Here is a 22,859-nt window from a genome sequence, read left to right on the forward strand (position 1 = left end):
TAAATCATGAGCAGTATGAACAGGGTTTCCCGTTTCCACAGCAGTGGTGGTGCTCTGGTGGCATCAAGGGACCGAGGGGTTGACAAGGGGGCTCGGGGTGCTCCCCAAATCACCGACACATCAACTATCAGGCTTGAAGGCTGTTAGAGACCGTCTAATCCAGCGGTCCCCAATCTTCTTGGCAGCAGGCACCAATTTCATGGAAGACAATTCTTCCACAGACCGGGGGTGGGGGTTGGTTTCCGGATGATCCAAACGCATTACATTCATTGCGCACTTTCTTTCTGATCCAATGCTGCTGCTGATCGGACAGGAGGTAACGATCCACGGCCCAGAGGTTGGGAACCCCTGGTCTAATCCTCAGTCTCTGCCCTGAGTCCACAGCCCTGAACACTGGGAAACTGTATAGCATCTTTGTGATACAACATTGTATGTGTATGTGTGTGTCCATAACTTCCCTCATATTTTGAGAAGAACCTAAACCTTCCAAATGTTAGTCTAACCATCTTATCTTAGAGATGAAGAATCTAAGAGGCTCCTTCAAGTTTCTGCAGCTGCAGGCTGACAGTCAGGACACATTCTCAGATCTCCTCCACCTTCAGGCCAGGAGGAGGGGGTGGGGAGGTAGGGGAGTGGGGGAGGCGGTGATGGTGCAGCTGTGATGGGGCCCTGGCCTGTGGGTGGGAAGGTCTGGTCTGAGGACGCAGGGGAGGGTGGGTCTGGAGGTTTTGAGAGGTGGGAGGGTACTTTGCCAGTAGGGTTACCAGATAATATGTAAGATGCCTAGTTAAATTTGGATTTCAGATAAATGAATATTTTTATAGTGTCAGTATGTTCCAAACGTTACCTGGGACATGTAGTGGTTGGTGGTTTAGTTGTTAAGTCGTGTCCAACTCTTGCAACCTCATGGACTCTAGCCTGCCGGATTCCTCTGTCCATGGAATTCTCCAGGCAAGAATACTGGAGTGAGTTGCCATTTCCTTCTCCCGGGGATCTTCCCGACCCAGGAACTGAACCCTGGTCTCCTGCATTGCAGGCAGATTCTCTACCAACTGAGCTACGAGGGAAGCCCTACATGGGATATACTTAAACTCAAAAATTATTTGTTGTTTATCTGGAATTCAAATGTAGCCAGGCATCCTGGTTTTGGGTGGCGGGAGGGCATGGGGGTGGGGGTGGGGGTTGTTACTATTTTTGCTCAATCTGATAACAGCCTAGCAAGCAAGCTTCAGCTGCGAAGCCGACACTGAAGTAGCCCCTGATGGATATTAATGACTCAGTGTGCCTGACTCAGACTACCTCTGGCGTCAGTGAAGGCCACAGAGGCCCTGGCCTGCTGACAGAACCTGCGTGGTTCTCTCTGTGGCCTCCTAGGCTTTGATGGAGGAGTCCTCGGGCATGACAGATATTCTGTATGTGTACGGCCTCTCAGAAGATGACATCTCACGGGTCTGTGAAAAGTGAAGATCAGATTTATTTAATACAACACCCCGCAGGGCCTCTGCACTGCGTAGCTGAGGAGGACGAGGGAGGTGGCTTCGGTGGGGCGAGCTCACGAGTGCAGTCCCGCCACGGAAGGGCCACAGCCCCTCGTCCACACTCAGGACACCATCAGAAACACCTGAGGACCTCGGGAGACCATTCCTTTTAGCAAGGAATAAATAACAAAAAATTAGTAAGAAAAATATGCATTTCGTTTTTCTATTAAAAAAAAAAACATTTGCTGGAGGCAGCCATCTTCCTGTCCTTTGGCCTTCAGCGTGGTAGAGGAAAAGAAACAAAAGGGGATAGAAAACCAGCCTAGGAACATCTGTGCTTTGTCCAACTTCATTTTCTGTTTGGTGCATTGCCCAGAAATGAACCTCGTCTTCAAGTTGGCATCTCAAAAGGGTCGCTCCCAAGCAGCTTTTTCTCCCCGTTGTGGCAGGCGAGGTCGTGGAGAGGACAGGGTGCAGCTGTCCACTCCAGGCTGTGCAGTTGCAAGGAACAAGGACTGCCTAGAACCACAGACCCTCAAAGGACCAAAGGCAAAGAGAAAAACTAGCCCCTAAGCTAGACCATTCTCTAGGGGGAACTGACTACAAAACAGAAACCGGCTTCTGTGGATGAGAGTACTTGGACAAGTTCTCGATTTCTGCACAAGACAAAATATTCAAGTTTCAAAATATCCCAATGGCCAGTTTACCCTGAACCTCTGGCTGCCACTTTCCACTCCTGAGGATGCTCCAACTTGCTGGGAGGCGGGCTGTGTGGGAAACTAACCAGCCTGTCTGTTAGCTCTTTATACCCAACATAAAAGTAGTTAAGATGGATTTAATAACTGGTGACTTGGCCTGACGAATTGCTACGTTCGGTGGGAGCAGGGCAGGTCCATAAATAAGTGCACAAAACTCTTGCGATACAGGAATCATCTGCTCGTCTTGGAATGTGGGTGTCCTCCCAGGGAGGTGCGTGTGCTCACGGAGTCCTAAGATCCGTCAAGGGAGCCTTCCGTTCTCTGCAGTGACAAGAGACAGGACACGCTATGGTCACACCCTTCAAGATTGAAGACTGGCCTGGTGGAAAGATACGCAAAACTGCACCCGGCGCTTTTCCAAGACACTGCACAGCAGAACCGACATCCGTGGGCACCCCCCACCCTGTGGGGGCAGCTTCTGCCCAGATTCATTCTTCTTTCTCTCCATGTCTGTTCTGTGGGGTCTGCAGCCTCTGTCCCCCACATACATGCCGCCCAGCAGACTCTCAACCAATTTCATCAAGCACCCACACAGGAAGACTAGGAAACACCTGGTGTCTGACTCCAGCTCTAAGTTAACTTTCTCTGGGTCTGTTTTGTTTGTTTGTTTGCCTGTTTGTTTGGTTTTGGTCATGCCTCTTGGCTTGCAGGATCTTAGTTCCCTGACCAGGGATTGAACCTGTGTCCCCCTGCAGTGAAAGCCCTGAGTCTTAACCACTGGACTGCCAGAGAAGCCCAGAGGTCTGTTTTTAAATTAAAAAAAAAAAACAAAAAAAACGAAAGACCAAACTCAAATGATTAAACTTTTAAAAAAATTTTAAATTATATGATTCTTCCTTAAAAAAGAATGAAATTCTGATTCATGTCAACATGGATAAACCCTGAAAACAATATGCTAAGTGAAATAAGAGACACGAAAGGAACAAATATTGTTATGATTCCACTTAAGTAGGGGTATCCAGAAGAGCCAAGGTCCTAGAGACATGAAGTAGGATAGTGGCTGCCATTCTGGGAGGCAGGGGGAATAGGAAATTAGGGCTCAACGGGTGCAGACTTTTGGTGTGGGATGATGAAAAGTTCTGTGGATTTGGCAATGGTCACACAACAATGAGATTGTACTTAATGCAACTAAATTAATTGTACACTGAAAGATGGTAAAAATGGTAAACTTCATGTTGTGTGTATTTTGCCACAATAAAAGTGAAGAAAAATTTTTAAAATTCCATGTGCCACCTTACAGTGTTCTCTAAGTGTTACACATGGTATTTGTGTTACCTACACACCCCTCCGTGAATGGACCTCCGTCTGACCCAGGCACTGTTTTCCCTGCTGAGGATGCAACAAACTGCCCCCGAGAATTTTATATCCTATCAATTACTGACAAACAACACTACCATGAAGTAGAAAGTGGAAGAGGTCCTAACGACCTGCAGAAGGAGTTGAAAGGCTATGAGGGAGGTGGATTTTGATGAATGGATGGAACAAAGAGGCAAGAGTGGAGCATGCTGGGAAATTCCTGAGTAGAGGGGCCCGGGGCAACAGTGAGTCTGGAAGAGCAGGCAGCACCTGAATGCATGACACTGGGCCCTCTGTGGGCACAGAGTACCCTGCAGCAGGTGGAATCCAGGGAGGCAGGAGAAGTTGTGGGGATTGGCCTGGGTCTTGGGAACACCACGATGGGGCTCTGTCTGTCTCCCTGAGGGTTGGCTGAGATGGAGTCCCTGTTTTGTTCTGGTCCTACCAGGTCTAAGGAACCTCTCAGAAGGATGCAGGCCTGTGGGGCTCCAGCTGGAAGGCCAAGGCTCTGTCTCCTCCTTTGCCAAGAGAGACCCACGCAAGCAGGCCAAGAGAACTGTGTTGGCCCCCGGGGGCTGGAGGCCCGCCAGCCCTGGCAGCTACCCTTCCTCCATTTCCTCCACCTGGCCCGGAGGAGTGACCCTGGTGTCCAGCCTTTCTGCAGGCCCTGGACCAAGTCCTCCACCAGACACCTCCGCTGCCCTCTCCAGGGGAAGTGAGCTCAGCGAGCTGCTGCAGGAACAGCTCCAGAGCTGGGAAGGGCAGGGCCACAGTCATCCAGACCTCGGGGGTTTTGAACTAAAGGCTAACACACTCCCATCCAAGGCTGTGCTTGCCTGCTTTTAAATCAGAGCCCAGCTGTCAGGCACCTAAGATCAGCCAAGAAATCAGCCCACTTTTGGCCAGAACATAGTGTGAACAGTCTCAAGGGTCATTTTGCTTCTAACACTCCTGGGATTTCTACTTCCTGCTTCTCGAATGTGCCCCTTCTGTGCACTCCCAATGAATCAGATCTGTGCTGGGTGCCTGCTTAATCCTTGCAACAACCAAGTGAGAGGGTTCTATTTCCTCCAGCTTATAGATGAGGCAACTAAGGTCCCAAGAGGTTAGGAAATCTGCCCAAAGTGACATGTCTAATAAGGAGCTATTAGGGAAGGGTCAAGTTTTAATGTGCGGCTCTGCTTCCTAAGTCAAAGGTTGGCTTGAGTTGGATCCTGGGTCTTGGGTAAGCAACTGCTACATTTTCCTCATGTGACAGGGGCCTTTTAGGGCCAAGCAAAGTAAATTCCCTATCCGTACCCTATGCTGCCAGAGTGTCTGATGAAAAGAACTTTAAAATAGATAACTAGCTTTTCTATGATAGTTTTTAACCTGCAAGTACTTTGCAAGGTGGTTCTCATTTAAGAAGCGTTTCTCATTCTTAAGAAGCTCCTTGCTGTTGTTGTGGTCTCAGTCACTAAACCATGTCTGATTATTTCACGATTCCATGGACTGTATAGCCCGCTAGACTCCTCTGTCTGTGGGATTTCCCCGGCAAGAATACTGGAGTGGGTTGCCATTTCCTTCTCCAGGGGATCTATCCAGCCCAAGGATCGAACCCCTGTCTCCTGCACTGGCAGGCAGATTCTTTACCACTGAGCCATGGGGGAAGCCCTAAGAAGCTCCTTAATAGATAGATGTTACTGTTTTTGCTATTGTCATCACCATCTCCACTTTATAGATGGGGAAGCTTAGGCTTGACGAGGGAGCTGGAACCCAGACCCCAGTCTCTTGATCCCAAATCCTGGGCCATTCCTATCGTATTCCAGCCAGCTGCCTGCTGGCTCCCGGGAAGGAAGAAGGTAGGTTGTAACTAGGAATTGGTTTTCTTTTTTTTTCCGTAAGAAGGAAATTTATTTCCAAGATCCTGAGAGCCACGCAGGTTCAGATTCATCCCTTTAAGTACAGGCTGTTCTCTTTCATGTTATCTGTCTGCCTGGGCCACAAACACGATTTATAAACAAGGCAAAAATGGCAGAGGAAAAATGAAGTCAGAATGTGCCATTGAAGCAAGTCAAACAATACTAAATTAGTATTTGGCTAAGCGGCTATCTCATTGTTAAGATATTTCCTCCAATATGTTTTCAGAAGCAATGGCTATTAAACAACTGGGAATGATCGCCAGGTTTGATTTCAGGAAGGAAATCCCCTCCCATTTCCCTTCTGGGCATTTCAATTAATTTTCTCCTGAGCCTTGCCAGCTGATTATTAGGGAAACTATACCTGTGTCGTTTATAAACAAGATGCTTTCGCGTCAAGATTCCAAATGCCTTTCCCAACGGCTGGGAATCCCTGTGCTCCCGCCAGAAGACTTAATTATTTTCGGGGGGAAGGACCAGCCATGAGTGAGCTCTCAGGAGCAGACTTCTGGGCCCGCAGGCCAGCTTCTGGGCAAAGGGAAAGTTCTGTCTGTCCTAGAGCTTGGAGCCTCTGTCCAGAGAGATCGTTTGGATTAAAGACAAAGTAAATAAATTGGTCTCGAGGTCCAGCAGACCTGCCTTGGGTGGACACACCATGATTACTGCATCAGGAGAATATCTCTTTATTTGGGTCCCACAAGGTCCATGGAGCAAAGTTCTCCCTTCCCACGCTCTCGGAGCTGTGATGGCCGGGACAGTGACATCACTCTTGGAGGGAGTCTTGTGGTGCGGACTGGCTGGGGGGGCTTGGAGACCTCGGTTTTCTAGCCCTGGCTCTGCAGTTAACAAGCTGGGTCACACTGGGCAAGCTATTCTGCTCTAAATTTTCCTTGCCCCACGTCCCTAATGTCCTTCAAAAGCAATCGTCTCTGATTTCAGAAGTCTGAGTGAGCTTAGCCTAGAAAAAGACGTTCATTTCATTCCTCTTTTCCTTAAATTGAAAGCCTTCCTCCATCACAAGAATGTCAGCAGCTTCCTGTCTGTCAAAGGCATAATGAGTTCTCTGTTTTACAAGAATTCAGACTCAGGCAAAACAAAGGAAGCTGGGGGTGCATTGGAAGGGGCTACCAGCAATCTTGCTGAAAGTTCTTCCCAGACCTTAAAGAAGCAATCTGAGGAGCAAACACCTTATTCCTTAAGATGCTAGTTGCCCAGTTAACTTCTATGCTGCTGGGCAGCTCATAAAGAGGTGGAGAGTAGGAAAATGGGGGGGAGATGGGTCTTTGCAAAACTTGAACTTGGACCTCTGCACCATTTTTTTTTTTTTTTTTTTTTTACTACACCATGCAGAATCTTAGTTTTCCAACCAAGGGTTGAACCTATGCCCCCTGCACTGGGAGTGTAGAGTCCCAACCACTGGACCACTAGGGAAGTCCCCTTCTGTACTTCTTTTAAGCATTCCTATCTGCCAAGTTTGGAGAAGGCAATGGCACTCCACTCCAGTACTCTTGCCTGGAAAATCCCGTGGACAGAGGAGCCTGGTAGGCTGCAGTCCATGGGGTCGCGAAGAGTCAGACATGACTGAGCGACTTCACTTTCACTTTTCACTTTTATGCATTGGAGAAGGAAATGGCAACCCCCTCCAGTGTTCTTGCCTGGAGAATCCCAGGGATGGGGTCGCACAGAGTCGGACACGAGTGAAGTGACTTAGCAGCAGTATCTGCCAAGTGGCAGCTTCCTGAATCCTCTACTAGCTACAGAATGAAACCTCATGATGAGGTATTTGAGTCTTTTCTAAGCAAGCGCTACCTTACCTTTCCCCCCATTACTCCTCACAGGCACCCTTGTCTGCTCCCTGAGCTGCCAGAGCTTCCGCCATCTCTCCAGCCCTCAGACCTCGGCCCCTGAAGACCTTTCTACCGGGATGCTGCTGTAAAGGGCTCTTTCCTCACGGCCCTTTCCCTGGGGAAGAGGCTGCTAACCAGGCAGCATGAAGCGCCTCTCTCCTGTTTCTGCGGTCTCTGGAGCAGCAAATTGCTTTGCATTCTCACCTGAGATTACCCCCCTGATTTCCTCACTGGGTCAAAGACCTTCCATGTCCCCCACAACAGAGAGCCTGGTATGGGAGGGTAACTACACCCCCGAATCTGCACTGCCCATCCCTACCCTCACCCCACCCCCAAGGACCTGGACTCAGAGGGAATATGGACTCTGCTCATCTAGAACTGAGTGCCCTAGATTTCCAATCCTGAGGGCAATTTCCGGGCTTTCATGTCCTAATCGGGCTGCGAAGGAATGATGGAAATGGTGGGAGAGAATTTCAAAAGCACAACAGGCCTAGAAAACCTGAGAGCCTGAGCACCAGGCTGGTCAGAGGAGCCCAGGGTCTTGGTGTAAAACAGACAAGGCTAGTCCACGGGTGTCTTTGTTAGGGTTGCAGAAAACTGAGTGAGTCTGGAAATCTTTCACTGTTGAATGGACTATTTTTTAAAAAAAATAATGCATATGAAATGTGTACTTACAGAATATCTGTTTTCCACGAAATCTGCAAAACAAAGGATAAGGCAAAAGTGAGCAGTATGAAGAACACGAAGAGCAGTTAGGCTCCCCACTCCAACATCTCAGAGGCTGAGCAGGCGAAGGAAAGAGACGGGGGGAGGGGCCGGGTGGCCGTGCAGGAGACCCCAGGCCCTCACCCTTACTGGGTGCCCAGGTTTTTGGCCCCTTTGCCCACGGGTAGCTTCCCCAGGACCCTGTGGCTCCATGTAACAAGCATATAAAGCCCCTGGCAGCCCATTTGACATTTTAAACAGGTTTGTTTGTTTTTTTTTTAACTCACTAGCACATGCTATTTTAGAGGGGAAAAAAGAAACCTGAAAATTACAGAAAAGTAGAAAGCAGGTAAAAATTCTCTCTGGCTACACGGTTGACTGAAATGTCTTCCAGTCATTTTCCACTAAGAGTAGAGCTTTTTTGTGCTTTTTGGGGGGTGGTGGGGGTGGGGGTGGAGAGGAGTTACAATTATCTAGTCTATGCCATTTTAGAGCCTCTCTTTTACACATAGTGTGATTTTAGAAACATAATTGTTAGCAGCTATTTAGTCATCATTCCACGAGTATGCAGTTGTTTACTAAACCAGTTCCTTACTTTTAAAAATTTAGGTTCTTTCCAAGTTTTTGCTATTTTATATGATGCCGCCAGTATCCTCTTTGGGAATAAAGCTATTTCAAAGGTTCATACTAGTTTGTCTATTCCCAGGAGTGGGGATTCATGGAGCAGAAAGCATAAACAAGGCCAACGCCCTTGGCATATAGAGTTCAAGTGCTGTCTGAAGGGCAGGACACCACATTGCCTTCCCCTGGAAGGGGGCATTGATCCAACGATGTGGAGACCACACGGTCTTCTTGCTGGGGGGCATGCCGAGACATGTCCAGAAGATATGAAGGAGGGTGAGAAAGGCCCAAGGGAACAGGAGACCTTGCACCGAAGGTGAGTGACCACCTGCGTTACTTAGAGATGGTTTTTACTACAAGAGGTGAGAGAGGGCTGTGATTGGCCCTTGGACAGGATCAGACTCCACGAACAGCAGAGTTTCTGAATGGGGGTGGGGGGTGGCCTACCTCTTGGCTGACACCCCAAATAGCCCACTATGACCCTAGCTCTGAAGACATGGAATCCTGGGGAAGGCCCACTCACCCCCAAATCCTCATTCTTCCTTGAGAGGCAATCCTAGGGACCTCAGTTTCTACCCAGTCCCCTCCGCCACCCGCCAAGTTCAAGCACCTTCTGAATCTTGGCTGTCTCGGGGCCCGACTGTCACAACGGGAGTCACAACCTTCTGTTTCTTTCTTGAATTTAAAAATATCCTGTTTCCACCAGTCCACTTCCCCCTCAAACCCTGTCTTATCACAGCTCCATTGTGCGTCTCTTCTAGAGGGAACAGGGCCAGGAGTTCCTAAGGGGCCCCCTTCTGTCCTGGCTAGGCCAGAGGCAGGCGTCAAGGGCCAAATGGATGAATCAGCCCAACCAACAAGTCAAGCCATTGTGTAAACTTCCACACATTGAGAGAGGCCGCGGGCAGCACCCCACCCCCAGCCCAAACCTGACCTGGAGGACCCAAAGGACCCCATGCTTCCCGCTCCTTCAGAGCCCCAAGGCTTCTGCAATCAGGGCGAGAGCCTCAGGCTACATTTCCTAATGCAATAAAGACTCGGAATATCAACATTTGAATGTAATATATTTGATAATGTATTATAATAACACTGATTATACTGATAATACTGATAGAGCACCAAGATACACAAGATACGCTTGTTTTTGGTACTAGAATCTGGTGGCTAGTGTCCTTTTTTTTTTTAATAGAGTAAGTTTTATCTCCTTGAGGTAGGAGAGGCCACCCCGGGGGTGGGCTAGCAGTGCCCACAGGCCTGGTTTGTTCTGGGCCTCTCAAGATGGGGGTGGGGGTGGGGCACAGGCCCTCAAGCGCTCTTTCCTTCCTCCCAGAGAGGATATGGCAGGGGCCCTCCTCTGATCATGACTGTCTATGATCAGCCCCTCCCCGGTCTACTGGAGTTCTGCTCCCTTAAGAAGAAGCCTGGAAGTCTGAATTCTAGGCAAAGAGAAAGTAGAAGAGGGAGGCTGAGTGAAGGAGGTGGGCCCTGCCAGACCCAAAAGACAAGAGGTTAGTGTCTGGAGCAGGACTTGGCATCTCTCCCTAGAACCACAAGTCATCAGGTGGGAGGTGCCCAGGACACCTCCAAGGGGGGACACATGACTTCTAGGAAGAAAAACCAGCTCCTGTCTTGGCGGAGTCACAGAAAATTGATTCCTTTAAACAAGAGTTTCTTAATGCTGGCACTACTGATATCCTGAGCTGGATAATTCTTTGTCATGGGGCTTGTCCTGTGTGGTGTAAGATGTTTACCAGTATCCCTGGCCTCCACCCATTAGATGCAAGAGCAACCCCTTGCCCCTCCTTGCCAAATTATGACAACCAAAAATGTCTCCAGACACTGCCAAAGGTCTATTGCATTGATAACCACCACTCTAAACTGTGCAAATCTTATCTTAGACCTGAGTTCTCTCATAGGGAAGAACTGACTGCATTGTTAATTAATTATGAGAAACCACTTTATGCTCCGGTCTTTAAAACTAGGGCGCTGCTGCTGCTGCTGCTAAGTCGAGTCAGTCGTGTCCGACTCTGTGCGACCCCATAGACGACAGCCCATCAGGCTCCCCCGTCCCTGGGATTCTCCAGGCAAGAACACTGGAGTGGGTTGCCATTTCCTTCTCCAATGCATGAAAGTGAAAAGTGAAAGTGAAGTCGCTCAGTCGTGTCCGACTCTTCTCGACCCCATGGACTGCAGCCCACCTTTGTCCATGGGATTCTCCAGGCAAGAGTACTGGAGTGGGTGCCAGTGCCTTCTCCTTAAAACTGGGGTAAATATATGTTAATAAGTTATGCTTCGGATGAACTACAAACCATTTTATAAAGTACTTTCAGGATAAGCTGGAGCCCTGTGAAACCATCAAGTGCTGAATCAGAGTGAAGGTACAAACTTCCTGGGCTAGCCAGGAATTCCAGTTCACACAAGCCTCAACCAGGCTGAGTGGAGCTGTTGACTAAGCCATGGCAACCCAATGTAATATTCTTGTCTGGAGAATCCCATGGACAGAGGAGCCTGGTGGGCTACGGGCCATGGGGTCACAAAGAGTCGGCCACAACTGGAGGGACTTAGCATGCATTGCTGACAAATCCTAATCTCGGGCAAAATAAGTGGAAAGGAAATAAGAACTTGAAAAACCTGAAGTGCTAAGCTTGCAGATCTAAATTATGAGGCAATTATCAGCATTTTCTTCACTCCCAAGAAAGCTGAAGTTTACTGACAGGCAAGATCTCCTTCTCCACCCATTAATTCCGGCTGTGTCCTCGGAGTTTGTTCTCTTTTCTCCTGAGGCTGACTTCAACTTGGTCTCTTTCTAATTGAAAGGTCGGGTATGTTGAGACATGCCCCGGAAAAGTGCCGCAAGGCAAATTCCGGAGGCTGGCTAAACTTCCGGGGACCGACCCCCTGCATCCTGGTCCAATCAGGTACCGACCCGGAGCCCTCGGACACTGACCGCCCTGTAGCCCGCGCTTTCTTGCTTATATGAAAAGACCTGGCTTAAACGCCGGCCCTGGCTATAAAACCCCTCCCCGCCCCTCATACCTCGCAGACTCCCTTTGTCTCCTCGCTCACCCGCCCCCGGGAGTTCTGCCCGAGAGCGACCGCTCAATCAAGGCCTTCACCAACGGTCCTTAGAGGCGGCTTTTTTCCTCCCGCGGCGTTTTCTAACACTAATAAAGTCTTCTTAGTTTTGAGAACCCCTCTCCTTCCCTCCCTAACAGGCAGGGACCATGTAGCAAAGAATGGTCTAACAGCTGGAAAGTGAAGCTGCTCAAAGATGGAGAAATTTCCTTGCCTGGGACAAAGCATTAATTGCTGGGACAGGAAGATGTTAGCTCAGCTGTAGGTCAGCAAGTTGGCCAAAAAGTTCGTTCGGGTTAGTCTAGAGGCCGGTATGCCAAACCCGAACGAACTTTTTGGCCAACCCAATAGAGGAGCACAGGGAACTCTGCTCAATATTATGTAACAACTTAAGTGGGAAACGAATTTGAAAAAGAATAGATACATGTATAGGTGTAAAAGGACTTCCCTGTGGCTCAGAGGGTAGAGCGTCTGCCTACAATGCAGGAGACCCAGGTTCCATCCCTGGGTTGGGAAGATCCTCTAGAGAAGGAAATGGCAACCCACTCCAGTACTCTTGCCTGGAAAATCCCATGGACGGAGGAGCCTGTTGGGCTACAGTCCATGGGGTCACAAAGAGTGGGACACGACTGAGTGACTTCACTTCCACTTCCACATGTGTTAAAAAAAAAAAAAAAGTAACTCCAATGGGAAAACAGGCTTTAGTATCAATTTTTTCTAGTTATGCTACTATAATTAGTACTTTGTTGTCCAGTTCGCCAAGTGGTTGGTGTCTGACTCTTTGCGACCCCACGGACTGCAGCATGCCAGGCTTCCCTGTCCTTCACTATCTCCTAAGAATGAATATTTCAGGTGTTGGAATAGTTAAGAGTAAGAAGAAACACAACGCCATTTGTGCTTGAGTCACTGTTAACAACATATTAATAATTAATTTGATTTTTTCAATAAATTTTCAACTATCAGAAAAACAACAGAACATCAGATGTGCAAGACTGTGGTCAAGACTCAGTGGGAGGTAATGAGTTGCAAGAGTTGCCTCCTTCCTCCTCATTTTATAGAACTCACCTGCCCACCACAGCCCTTATCCACTGAATGGCCATGTGCATTTCTGAGACACCCTGAGGTGTTCACCTTGCAACAACTCCACTGAGGTCAAGGGCATTTTATTCAGAATTAATGAGGAAACTGGGCTTCCCTGGTGGCTCAGTGGTAAAGAATCTGCCTGCCAACGCAGGAGACTCAGGTTCGATCCCTGGGTTGGGAAGATCCCCTGGAAAAGGAAATGGCAACCCACTCCAGTATTCTTACCTAGGAAATCCCATGGACAGAAAAGCCTGGTGGGCTACAGTCCATGGGACTGCAAAGAATTGAACAGGACTTAGCAACTCAACAACAAGGAAACTAATTGATGATAAGAATCAGGGGTGGGGCAAAGTCTTATAACCCGACTAAGGCAGAACTGAGATCAAACCCCAGGGGTCCTACTGAGCGTGCTTTCCATTAGGCTGAAGTACAGAGAAGCATCCAGGCTGGCCTCAGACCAACACAAAAGCAGCAGAAACACAGTCAAGTGGCTCCTGAGACCCAGGACTTATTCAGATTTGAAGGGCAAACTTGAAGTCAAGGATGGGTAAAGGATTAGGGTGGACTCCAAGGGACCCGGGGGTGACTCTTAGAAGTGACTGAGTCCCCACCCCTCATCAACAAGTTCCAGGGCAGGGGTCGGGAGTGACCAAGGTATAGACAAATGACCGTCACTTCCAAACACAGGACATTGAGACTCTGAATGTTATGATTGAAAGGCTACTTAAGATCGTTCATTCAATCCCGTGATTTGACAGATTAAAACAATTGAACATAGTCAAATTCACAGAGACAGAAAGTAGAATGGTCATTGCCAGGGGTTGGGGGGCAGGGTCTGGGAAGTTATGGTTTAATCGGTAAGGAGTATCATTAGGAAAGATGAAAAAGTCCTGGAGATGGATCGTGGTGATGGTTGTATAACAATGTGATTGTACTTAGTGTTACTGAAATGCACACTTAAAAATGGTTACAATGGCAAGTACTATGTATTTTTACAGTAAAAAAAACAAAACAAAACTGAGCTTAGAGCCTAAAGCCAAGATCACAAAACCTGGTGCCTCCCATGGCCCATCAGCTCCCCAGACACTCCTCAGCCTACAGCCTCCAACACCCTCCTCAGGGCCCTGGTCCTACCCAGAGCCCCACCCTAGAGCTGCTCCTTGGGGCCAGGCCTGCCCGATGCCCTTTGGCTTATCTAGACAAGCAGTTTTCCTTTGTATCACTCAGGGGGAAAAGGGAGTCTAAGTGCCAGAACTACGTCCTGTGAGCCATTTCCCAAAATAGCCAGCCCTGAAGTGATGCGTGTTGGAAGAGGATGGGAAACTGAGAAGCTAAGGAGGGGAAGAATGAAACACTAAGAAGGAAAGGTCAGACAAGACCCCGCCCTGTACTCAGCTTGCTTACTGAGACCTGCTTCCACTGGGGCCTTTTATTTTTATTGTGGGTCACACCCTCCCCTTAAAGCGCAAACACACACATAGTTTCTGGGTTATCTCTACCAGCCAGTCCAGAACAATCACTCCAGGATTGCTAGGGAGTAAGAAAGACTCTACCCGCTTTGAATGAGAACCAGAGCAGAACTCAGAACATCTAGAAAATGGTTCTAAAAGCGTATCTCCAGCCTGACAGCAGCAGGGGATTTGTTAGAAATGCAAGTTCTCAGCCCACTCCCAACCTATGGAATTAAGGGTGGTGCCAAACTGCCTGTATTTTAACCCACCTGGAGAAGCCCTCATCAAGCCCATGCTCCTCATTCCACAGAGAGGCGACTGAGGTTCCGAGAGTCACCCAGACCACACGAGGCTGTTACTCTTAACTTGTAAAGAGTAAAGAGTTGAATGCTCTAATCAGGCTGATGACAGTGAAAAACCAACTGGTTTGGCAACACAGAGAGGGAACATGAAGCTGGTGAAGGGCATCGCGCTGCAGCCAGGCTCCCCACACCCCATTCCTGCTCTGCCATGGACCAGAACAAGCTATGTCACCTCTGGGCCCGTCTCCCCATCTGTAGAGCAGGAATAATAACAGAGCCTCCATCAACCCCTGTGACGGGTTTGAGCAGCTGATAAAGGAAAAGAAAGAAAAGGGAAGAGGAATCAACCAAGCCTCAAAGCCTCCTCCCTTGGGCAGCAGACAAGTGGGAAATGCTCAAAAAGAGGAACTCCCTTGGCTTCCAAGACGCTGAGTTTTGCAGCAATGATGTGGTTTTGGCTACAAGGTCAAGATCTCCCTCTACGTATCTGACAGGAGCTGGCTGCCAGGTTAGAGACCAGACTGTAGAGAGACCCAAGCCCCAGTTGACCCTTGATGGCCCAGAGGGTGCCATGGGAGTGTCCCAGCCTAGGAGTCCAGAGCTGGCTCTTGTGTTGCACTAAGCCAGGCACTGAACTCTATGGCTTGAGTTTCCCTTATATGTTTTTTAGCTAAAATGGATTGACTGCTCACCGTGGTAAGAATTGGCTTCCCTTGATGACTCAGATGGTAAAGAGTCTGTCTTTAATGTGGGAGACCCTGGTTCGATCCCTGGATTGGGACGATCCCCTGGAGAAGGGAATAGCTACCCACTCCAGTATTCTTGCCTGGAGAATTCCATGGACAGAGGAGCCTGGCAGGCTACAGGCCATGGGGTTGCAAAGAGTTGGACTTCTGTCTCATCACCTTCTCTTATTTAATCTCTTTTCTGTTTAGTAGTTGAAGAAATCTCCAGGTCAGAATACTAGAGTGAGTAGCCTTTCCCTTCTCCAGGGGATCTTCCCAACCCAGGGATTGAACTGGGGTCTCCCACATTGCAGACGGATTCTTTACTAGCTGAGCCACAAGGGAAGCCCAAGAATACTGGAGTGGGTAGCCTATCCCTTGTCCAGGGGATCGTCCCAACCCAGGAATTGAACCGGGGTCTCCTGCATTGCAGGCAGATTCTTTACCAACTGAGCTATCGGGGAACTAGCACCAACCTCGGGGAACTGTTTTAAGCTCTCTAAGCCTCATACCCTCATCTGAAAAATGGGATTTATTGTGGAGGATTGAAAGAGGTAATGTCATATAGACCACTTAGCACCAACAGTAAGCGCTTAATAAATGTTGAGTTTTTGCATAACCAAAGCAACTGAAAGCGAACCATCTCAGGGACCATGAGGAAAGCAAAGGGCATTTTTATACAAGAACCTGACAGGACCAGCCTTGAACCCTCTCTGAATTTCAGCTTTCTGTTACACTGGAAGAACAGAGGAAGCCTGTTTCTGAATTTGTGTTTTGCTAGCTCTGAATAATACTAAGAATGCAAAATGAGATACTGAAGCTAAAAATCACCCAGGAAATGGTTTTCAAAAATTATTCGGTCAGTGTCATGTTCCCCATGGGGCTGAGTTTCTGATCTAATCATGAAAATACCACCTTTTAGGGAGGGGGGATAGGGATGGGGAACACATGTAAATCCATGGCTGATTCATGTCAATGTATGGCAAACACCACTACAATATTGTAAAGTAATTAGCCTCCAACTAATAAAAATAAATGGAAAAAAAAAGAATATATAAAAAAAAGAAAATACAACCTTTTAAAAGATTGGTTAAGGGGTGATTCCTGGTTGAGAGAACAAGTAGACTCTTGAGGTAAGACAGTGCTTTTCAAATATTGGCAGCATCAGAAATATGCGGGACTTTGTTGGGAGTACAGATTCTGATTTTGTGGGTCTGGGTTGGGCCTGAGACCACCATTGCTACCTGTCTGTGGACCACCCTTGGTTTGAATAATTGCCTTTCAAAGAATCCACTTAAATAGAGGTCTCTTGTACAGAGAAAGATATCTGCATTGTGACTGTTTTCCCTTGGAATGTTTATGCTTTTTGGGTTGTGACTTATTTTCAATGTAATATATCACATAAGGAAGGTGGCCAATAATATTGTAATAACTCTGTATGGGAGCAGATGGTTACTAGGTGGTGATCATTTAATAATAAAATGCCAAACCTTTATATAGTAAATCTGAACATAACATAATACTGTCCATCAGCTAGATTTCAAGGAAGAAATAAAAATAAATAAAAGTGGTTCTTGGGTAGATTTCATATCATGAGAATGAAATAGAATAATTACACCAAAAAATGAGATTGTCAGGAGTGATTCTAGTTTGCTGAACACCTGGAACTAACATAAATTAACTAAAGTTGAATAAAAATTTTAAGAAATAGATAACTAACGAGAAACAGAAGGAGAAGGGGGTGACAGAGGATGAAATGGTTGGATGGCATCACCAACTCAACAGACGTGAGTTTGAGCAAACTCTGGGAGTTGGTGATGGACAGGGAAGCCTGGTGTGCCACAGTCCATGGGTGTGCAAAGAGTTGGAAAAACTGAGCAACTGAACAACAATAAGAACCTACTATACGGCACAGGGAACTCTATTCTAGACTCTCTAATAACCTATATAGGAAAAGAATCTAAAATGAGTGGATGTCTACCCCTGGCAGAAGCTCCTCCGCCTGTCCCACCCTGTCCCCCCCCTCCCTAGCCCCTGGGTGACTCAATTCTCCCAGGTCCCAGCTGTGTTTGCTTCTTCTGTATGTTATTTAGACAAGAGATGGGAATGAAGTGGGAGGTAGAAGGAGCGGGAAGAAAGGTTAGTCTGAGCCTGCCTTCACCTAGCTTTAGAGCCAGGGGTGGGCTCTGCCCAGTCACTGGAGGTCGATCAAGGTCAAGTGGGTGTAGGGGAGGAGGGAGAGAGAGGCCTACTAGAAAGGGGGAGAGCCTGCTGGGGCCCCACCGAAGAGGAGGAAGGGGAGGAAGGGTGGAGGGTGTGTGGCAGCGGGTTTTGGTGAACACTAAGGAGCCTCTTGCCTCCGATTTCCCATCTGCACCCCTTCTCTCCTCCCTGAATCAATACACTAGTTGTTTCTTAAAAAAAATGAATAAATAAATAAAAAATAAAATGAGTGGATGTGTGTATATGTATCACTGATTCACTTTGCTGCACATCTGAAGCTAACACAACATTGTATATCAACTCTACTCCAATAAAAAAATTTTTTAATTAAATAAATAAAAGTGGTTCTTTGTGGATTTCATTTCCTGAGCATGGACTAGAATCATTACACAAAAATGAGATTGTTAGGCACGGCTGAAGTTCCTTGTCTGCCCAGCCCTGGGGAAAGCTCTCTGAGAGGAAGCAGTAAAGGCAAGGAATGAGGTGGGGTCTGGGCAAAAATCACAGGAAGAGGAAGTGAATCCCTACCGCTCTCCCTAGCCCAGAGTCAACGTGCTCACAGAAAGGATGTGGCTACTGAATATCTCCCAAGCAAAGCTCTGACTCTGCCTAAGGCCTTCAGGAGGCCGCTGCACCGGGGCCTGTGTGAGGAGCAGGCGAGGCCCCTGAGAAGAGGCAGGTAGGACTGCGCCTCTTCTGTCTGGGTCAGGGGTGCCCGGAACGCTGTTGGGCACCTCATGAGCACACTGTGGCTCCAGGACACGCTCCAGCCCGCCTGGCCCTTAGCTGGGTGTGAATGAGTGAGGTTCCGCTTGTCTGGCGTGCAGCCCGCCCTCAGTACGTGTTCATCAACTACATAAATAGTACACATGGCCACTTTTTCAGGGTGGTGGGTAGACCGTCGACAACTCCCGTCCAATTCTGTCTGCACTCTCTTTGGCCACCTCTGCACCTTCTTTCCCCAGTCCACACCCGAGATCCCATGGATGAAATTGTAGGAAGTGCCCTCCCCCCGACCCAGGCTGGGGGTGTGGGGGACCCTCACTCACCAGGATCAGCTTTCCGGATTTCACTATATACCGTCTCCGTGCCCTTTGTTTCCAGACCTGGAAAGGGGCCAAGCACAGGTCAGCAGCCACCTCTGGGCTCCAGGTCAGCCACTGCTGAAGCAGGAGAATGTTGGGGTTCCCCAAGCAAGGTGGTACCCCCACGGTCCACCCCATGGCCCGCCCCATGAATGCTGTCTGCAGGGGCCCCTGGCGTCCTTGTCACCGCTGAGCCCGGGCCACTTCCCAGAAGATCCTGGTCTCTCAGCCTGGAAGTACGTGACTGACAGGCCATTGTGGGACCCTGGACCCTGGGGGTGTGGATAGAGGTGCACCCCATGCAGACCTGGAGTCTCCAGCTCTGCAGCCCCCTCCCTCCTCTGCCACTGTGACCCCATGTCCAGCTGCTCTGCCAGCCCTGTCCCAGGAGGCCGGGATAGGGTCTTCCAGTTACCCTTGTGAAAGTTTGGGTTAGAGCCTGGGCATCACTGAGACTCTCAGGATCAGCGGAGACCCGCTCACAACACTAGAAACTGGGCTGGTTGATTTCAAATGCCGAAAACCTTAGCCTCAATGCAGATTCTGATTGAGACAGTCCAGGGTGGGCCCTGGCACTGGTCTTTTAAGAGCTTCCTGTGCAAAAAAAAAAGAGCTTCCTATGCGTGCTCAGTCGCTTCAGTCGTGTCTGACTTTTTGCGACCCCATGGGCAATAGCCCACGAGGCTCCTCTGTCCACTGGATTCTCCAGACAAGAATACTGGAGTGGGTTGCCATGCCCTCCTCCAGGAAAGAGCTTTCTAGGGGGTTCTAATATGCAGTCAGGGTTGAGATCCTCTAGTCTGGACTCTTCCTGAACAGCAGACAAGATAACCAACTTAAGGTGTAGGTTACACCCAGGGGAGACTCAAGGGTTTAGGAGACAAAGAACTCCCAGTACAGCCATCTGTTTAAATTGATGTACATGCACAGGTTGTGTATACACACATATGCACACACTCACAGTGTATCTACACGCATTGTACACACTCACACCCTCAGGATGGAACCTGCCACTTGCCTCTCATTTGCACAAAGGACCAGGAGGCCTTATTGTAGAAAAACGCCTGGTGCTCTGTGGCCAGGTTTCCCCCTCTACAGACCAGGAAACGGAACCTCAGACTGGGTGACGCTTCCTACCACCATGGCCAATGCCACCTGGACGTCGCCTTCCTCAGTGGCAGATGGCCGGGGCACATACATTGATTCTAACTACACCAAGATACCCTCAACTCACCAGACTCCCCTCTCCCATGCCCTGACCCTGCCTGCACTCCTCCACTGACTGCAAGGCCCTTTTGTTTGGCCCATTCCTCCTTGTTCTACAAGCCCCAGGTCAAGCTTTGCTCCTACACTTGGGTGCACACACCCTCACACACCTACATCTTCCCTTACATACGCCCCTCTTTCCTGGGCCCTGGGCAGTTTCATGGGGTCCCACAGCACTTTGGGGACACTTGCCCATGACGCTGACTCTACTTGCCTCCACAACCATCTCCCCTGGTGAACCCCCGACTCCTCTAGGGCAGTGTCTTGGGTCTTGTGTTCCTCCAGATACCAGACCTTGCACATCTACCTGGAGGCATCTATAAGGTTTGATGGGACAGTGAAGACAACAATCAGTCTCCCTGCAGGGGTCTCTGTCTCAGACCTTCCGGAAGGTTTTACATGATCAGCCTGATCATTGAAGTTTTAGGTCTTAGGATGAAAATCACCATCATTCCCTAAATGGTGGTGGTTCCTAGTTCATGACCTGAATGCCAGGAGAAAGCTTGGCAGGCAGTTCAGTACAGCTGCTGAACTTGGGGCCCTCAGGGTGTGTCAGGACCTTGCAGAAGGCATCATAGTGACTCCCCCAGGGCACCGACAGCCGAGTGGCTGAGCTACAAGGTACCCCCCACTGGGACACCCATCTTTCTCCAAGAGGACAGCAGAGATGCCCACTCTCCACTCTCTCTCCATGGCACCAGACCTGGGGGTGTAGAGGGGAGCTCCAGCAATCCCCATGTCTGCCAGGGTAGGGGCGAGTCTACCCCATCCCTGAGGGACTCCATCCACTCAATGTCAAGCCTGGACACTCACTCATTCAACACGGTCCTAACACCTACTGTGTCCCGGGCACCGTGGAAGAAGAAAAAGTGAATGGGGACCTGGCTCCAGCTTTCGGAACTCCAGGCTCTGGGGCGGGCGGCTTGCAAACAGTGCTGTGATAAGGCTCTAGGACACTGCCCAGGTGCATCAGTGCTGCGTGTGCAATCCTCCACAACAGGCTCAGCAGAGGGAGGGAAGGGACTGGGCAGCCAAGCCTGGGGGCCTGGACACTCTTGGGAACCCCACCATCTCCAGGCACATAAAGGGCTCCCAAGGGACCTCTGGTCACCTTGGGGATGCTCTGACACCCTCTGGATCCAAGGAGCTGCACTTGGCTCCCTTTCATCCCATCACTCTGTGCATCAGCCAGGGCACAGGGAGTTTTCACTTCTTGGTTAAGCTGTCAGAGCTGCAGCTGCCCCAGTGGTACCCCCCACCCCTGCCCTCCTGGCTCCCCTGGGCATGTGGACGAATTTGCAGCTCACTCAGAGCTCTCCGCCTCCTCCCGCTGCTCCGAGGCAGCAGCTGCCTGCTAATGACTAAACCAGGCCAACAGGCTGTTTGTCTCTGCTGTCAGGGATGTTTCCGGAGGGGCTTTGTTTGGGCTTCTGTTTTTCTCTGTTCAACAGAGAAAGAGATGGCTTCAACGTCACGGGGTTTTCCCAGCAACTGGTCTCAGAGCAAACAGGCTGCAAACCGGGATTTAACGAGTTCCTTCCCACCCCTCCTCCACCTGCGAGTGACCACTTGGGCAGCCGCCAGCCACGGTTGGAGCTGGACTGGTCTCTTTTCCTTCCTCCAGCCCGTCTGTAGAGGAGGGAGGCCTGGACAATAGGGAACTGGGTTGGCCAAGACCAGGTCAAGTCTACCAGTGGCCTTGAACCCACGGTCTTCTCCCTACCTAGTAACGCCCCACTCCCCACCCGCGGGAGTGAGCAGGCAGACACCATCCTGGGCCGGACTCCCCCACTGCTCCTTAGCTGTTGAGAAGGCTGTGTCCAGAAAACAACTGGAGTCTTCTAGAGACTTCCCATTTTCACCCTGGTCTGCCGAGGCCCCTGCAGGCCACTCAGCACTTTTGTGCAAACTGGGGAAAGTCCCCGCAGGGGTTCCAACCCCGCAGCTGCATGACTGGGCACGAAAGCACCCCTGCTTCATCCAGTCCCGGGAATCCTCTTGTCCCTTCAACCCCTCCCTCCCTACCTGCAAGCAAGAAAACCAGATGCTGCCGACATGGAAAGCCTCCCCAAGGAATGGAAAACAGACGCTTTCCCGAGGACAAAGCCCTGTTTCCTTCTTCCTGCTTCAGTTTCCTTCAACCCAGAGCCTTCGAGGCCTTGTATACAGGCCTCACCACTCCACCTCGCCTGGCTCTCTGGACCAGTATGAGAACCTTGAGGGGCCAGGGACTTCCCTGGTGGTCCAGCGGCTAAGACTCTGAGCCCCTAGTGCAGGGGGCCCAGGTTCGATCCCTGGTCGGGGAACGAGATCCCACATGCTGCAATTAAGAGTTCGCATGCCACAACTAAAGATCCTGCATGCTACTGCAGACTGCAACTAAGACCTGGTGCAGCCAGATAAATAAATAATTTTTTTTAAGAGATCTTCAAGGCCCGAGCCCAGGGCAATCACTCTCTGCTTGGGCGCTTGGTGGGGCATGGAGGACAGCGGACTTTCCCATGCACATGCAGCCCTGACCTCTTGTTGAGGTTCCCTTTTCCTTCCAAGCCTGAAGCCCCCTTAGGAGGAAGTGAGCTGTTTACATGGGATGGAGCCCACGAGGCACAGGGATGGAGGACCTCAGGCCAGGCCCGGGAAGGCTGGCGAGGAGCCTCCCTAAAATCCCATCAGCCACAACCCACCCAGACTCAGTTCTGAGCCCTGGCACCGTCCCCTCTCAGGCTCTCACATTTAACCCGATTGAACCAGGCTCCCCCTGAGCCTGTGCTCCCAATTGCATGCATCGTGAACATCCATGCAGTTGTTCAGTCAAGAAACATGTAGAAATTCTGTCTCCCTCATCCTGGCCGTGAATGTCTCGCCCAGGGTTATGGTCTGACTCTAACATATGTCCAGAATCTATCTGTTGCCAGCACCTTGGTTCCATCCCCATCTCCTCTCACCCGGCTTCAGTTTTTGTTCCCTTTAATCCGCCCTCCATACCAGTCCTAAGGACCACAGGATCACTTTTAAAGAAGGAAGTTGACTGCTTAAAGGCTTCCAA

At 49.6% G+C, this 22,859-nt stretch overlaps 1 protein-coding gene across 3 annotated transcripts in view; it reads right to left on the reverse strand.

Annotated features, from left to right (window-relative positions):
- Positions 1-1,452: 1,452 nt before the first annotated feature.
- The window catches only part of PECAM1 (platelet and endothelial cell adhesion molecule 1), a 101,360-nt gene continuing 79,953 nt past the window's right edge, over positions 1,453-22,859 (reverse strand). For all 3 annotated transcript variants that reach the window (XM_061144392.1, XM_061144393.1, XM_061144391.1), the window contains 3 exons: positions 18,512-18,568; positions 7,953-7,975; positions 1,453-2,497 (listed from right to left, as the gene is read on the reverse strand). In XM_061144392.1, coding sequence (XP_061000375.1) covers positions 2,468-2,497; positions 7,953-7,975; positions 18,512-18,568 — 110 coding nt within the window. In that variant the 3' untranslated portion in view covers positions 1,453-2,467. The remainder of the gene's footprint in view (positions 2,498-7,952; positions 7,976-18,511; positions 18,569-22,859) is intronic.

Source organism: Dama dama, chromosome 5 (genome assembly GCF_033118175.1).
Source record: "Dama dama isolate Ldn47 chromosome 5, ASM3311817v1, whole genome shotgun sequence".
Lineage (NCBI taxonomy): Eukaryota > Metazoa > Chordata > Mammalia > Artiodactyla > Cervidae > Dama > Dama dama.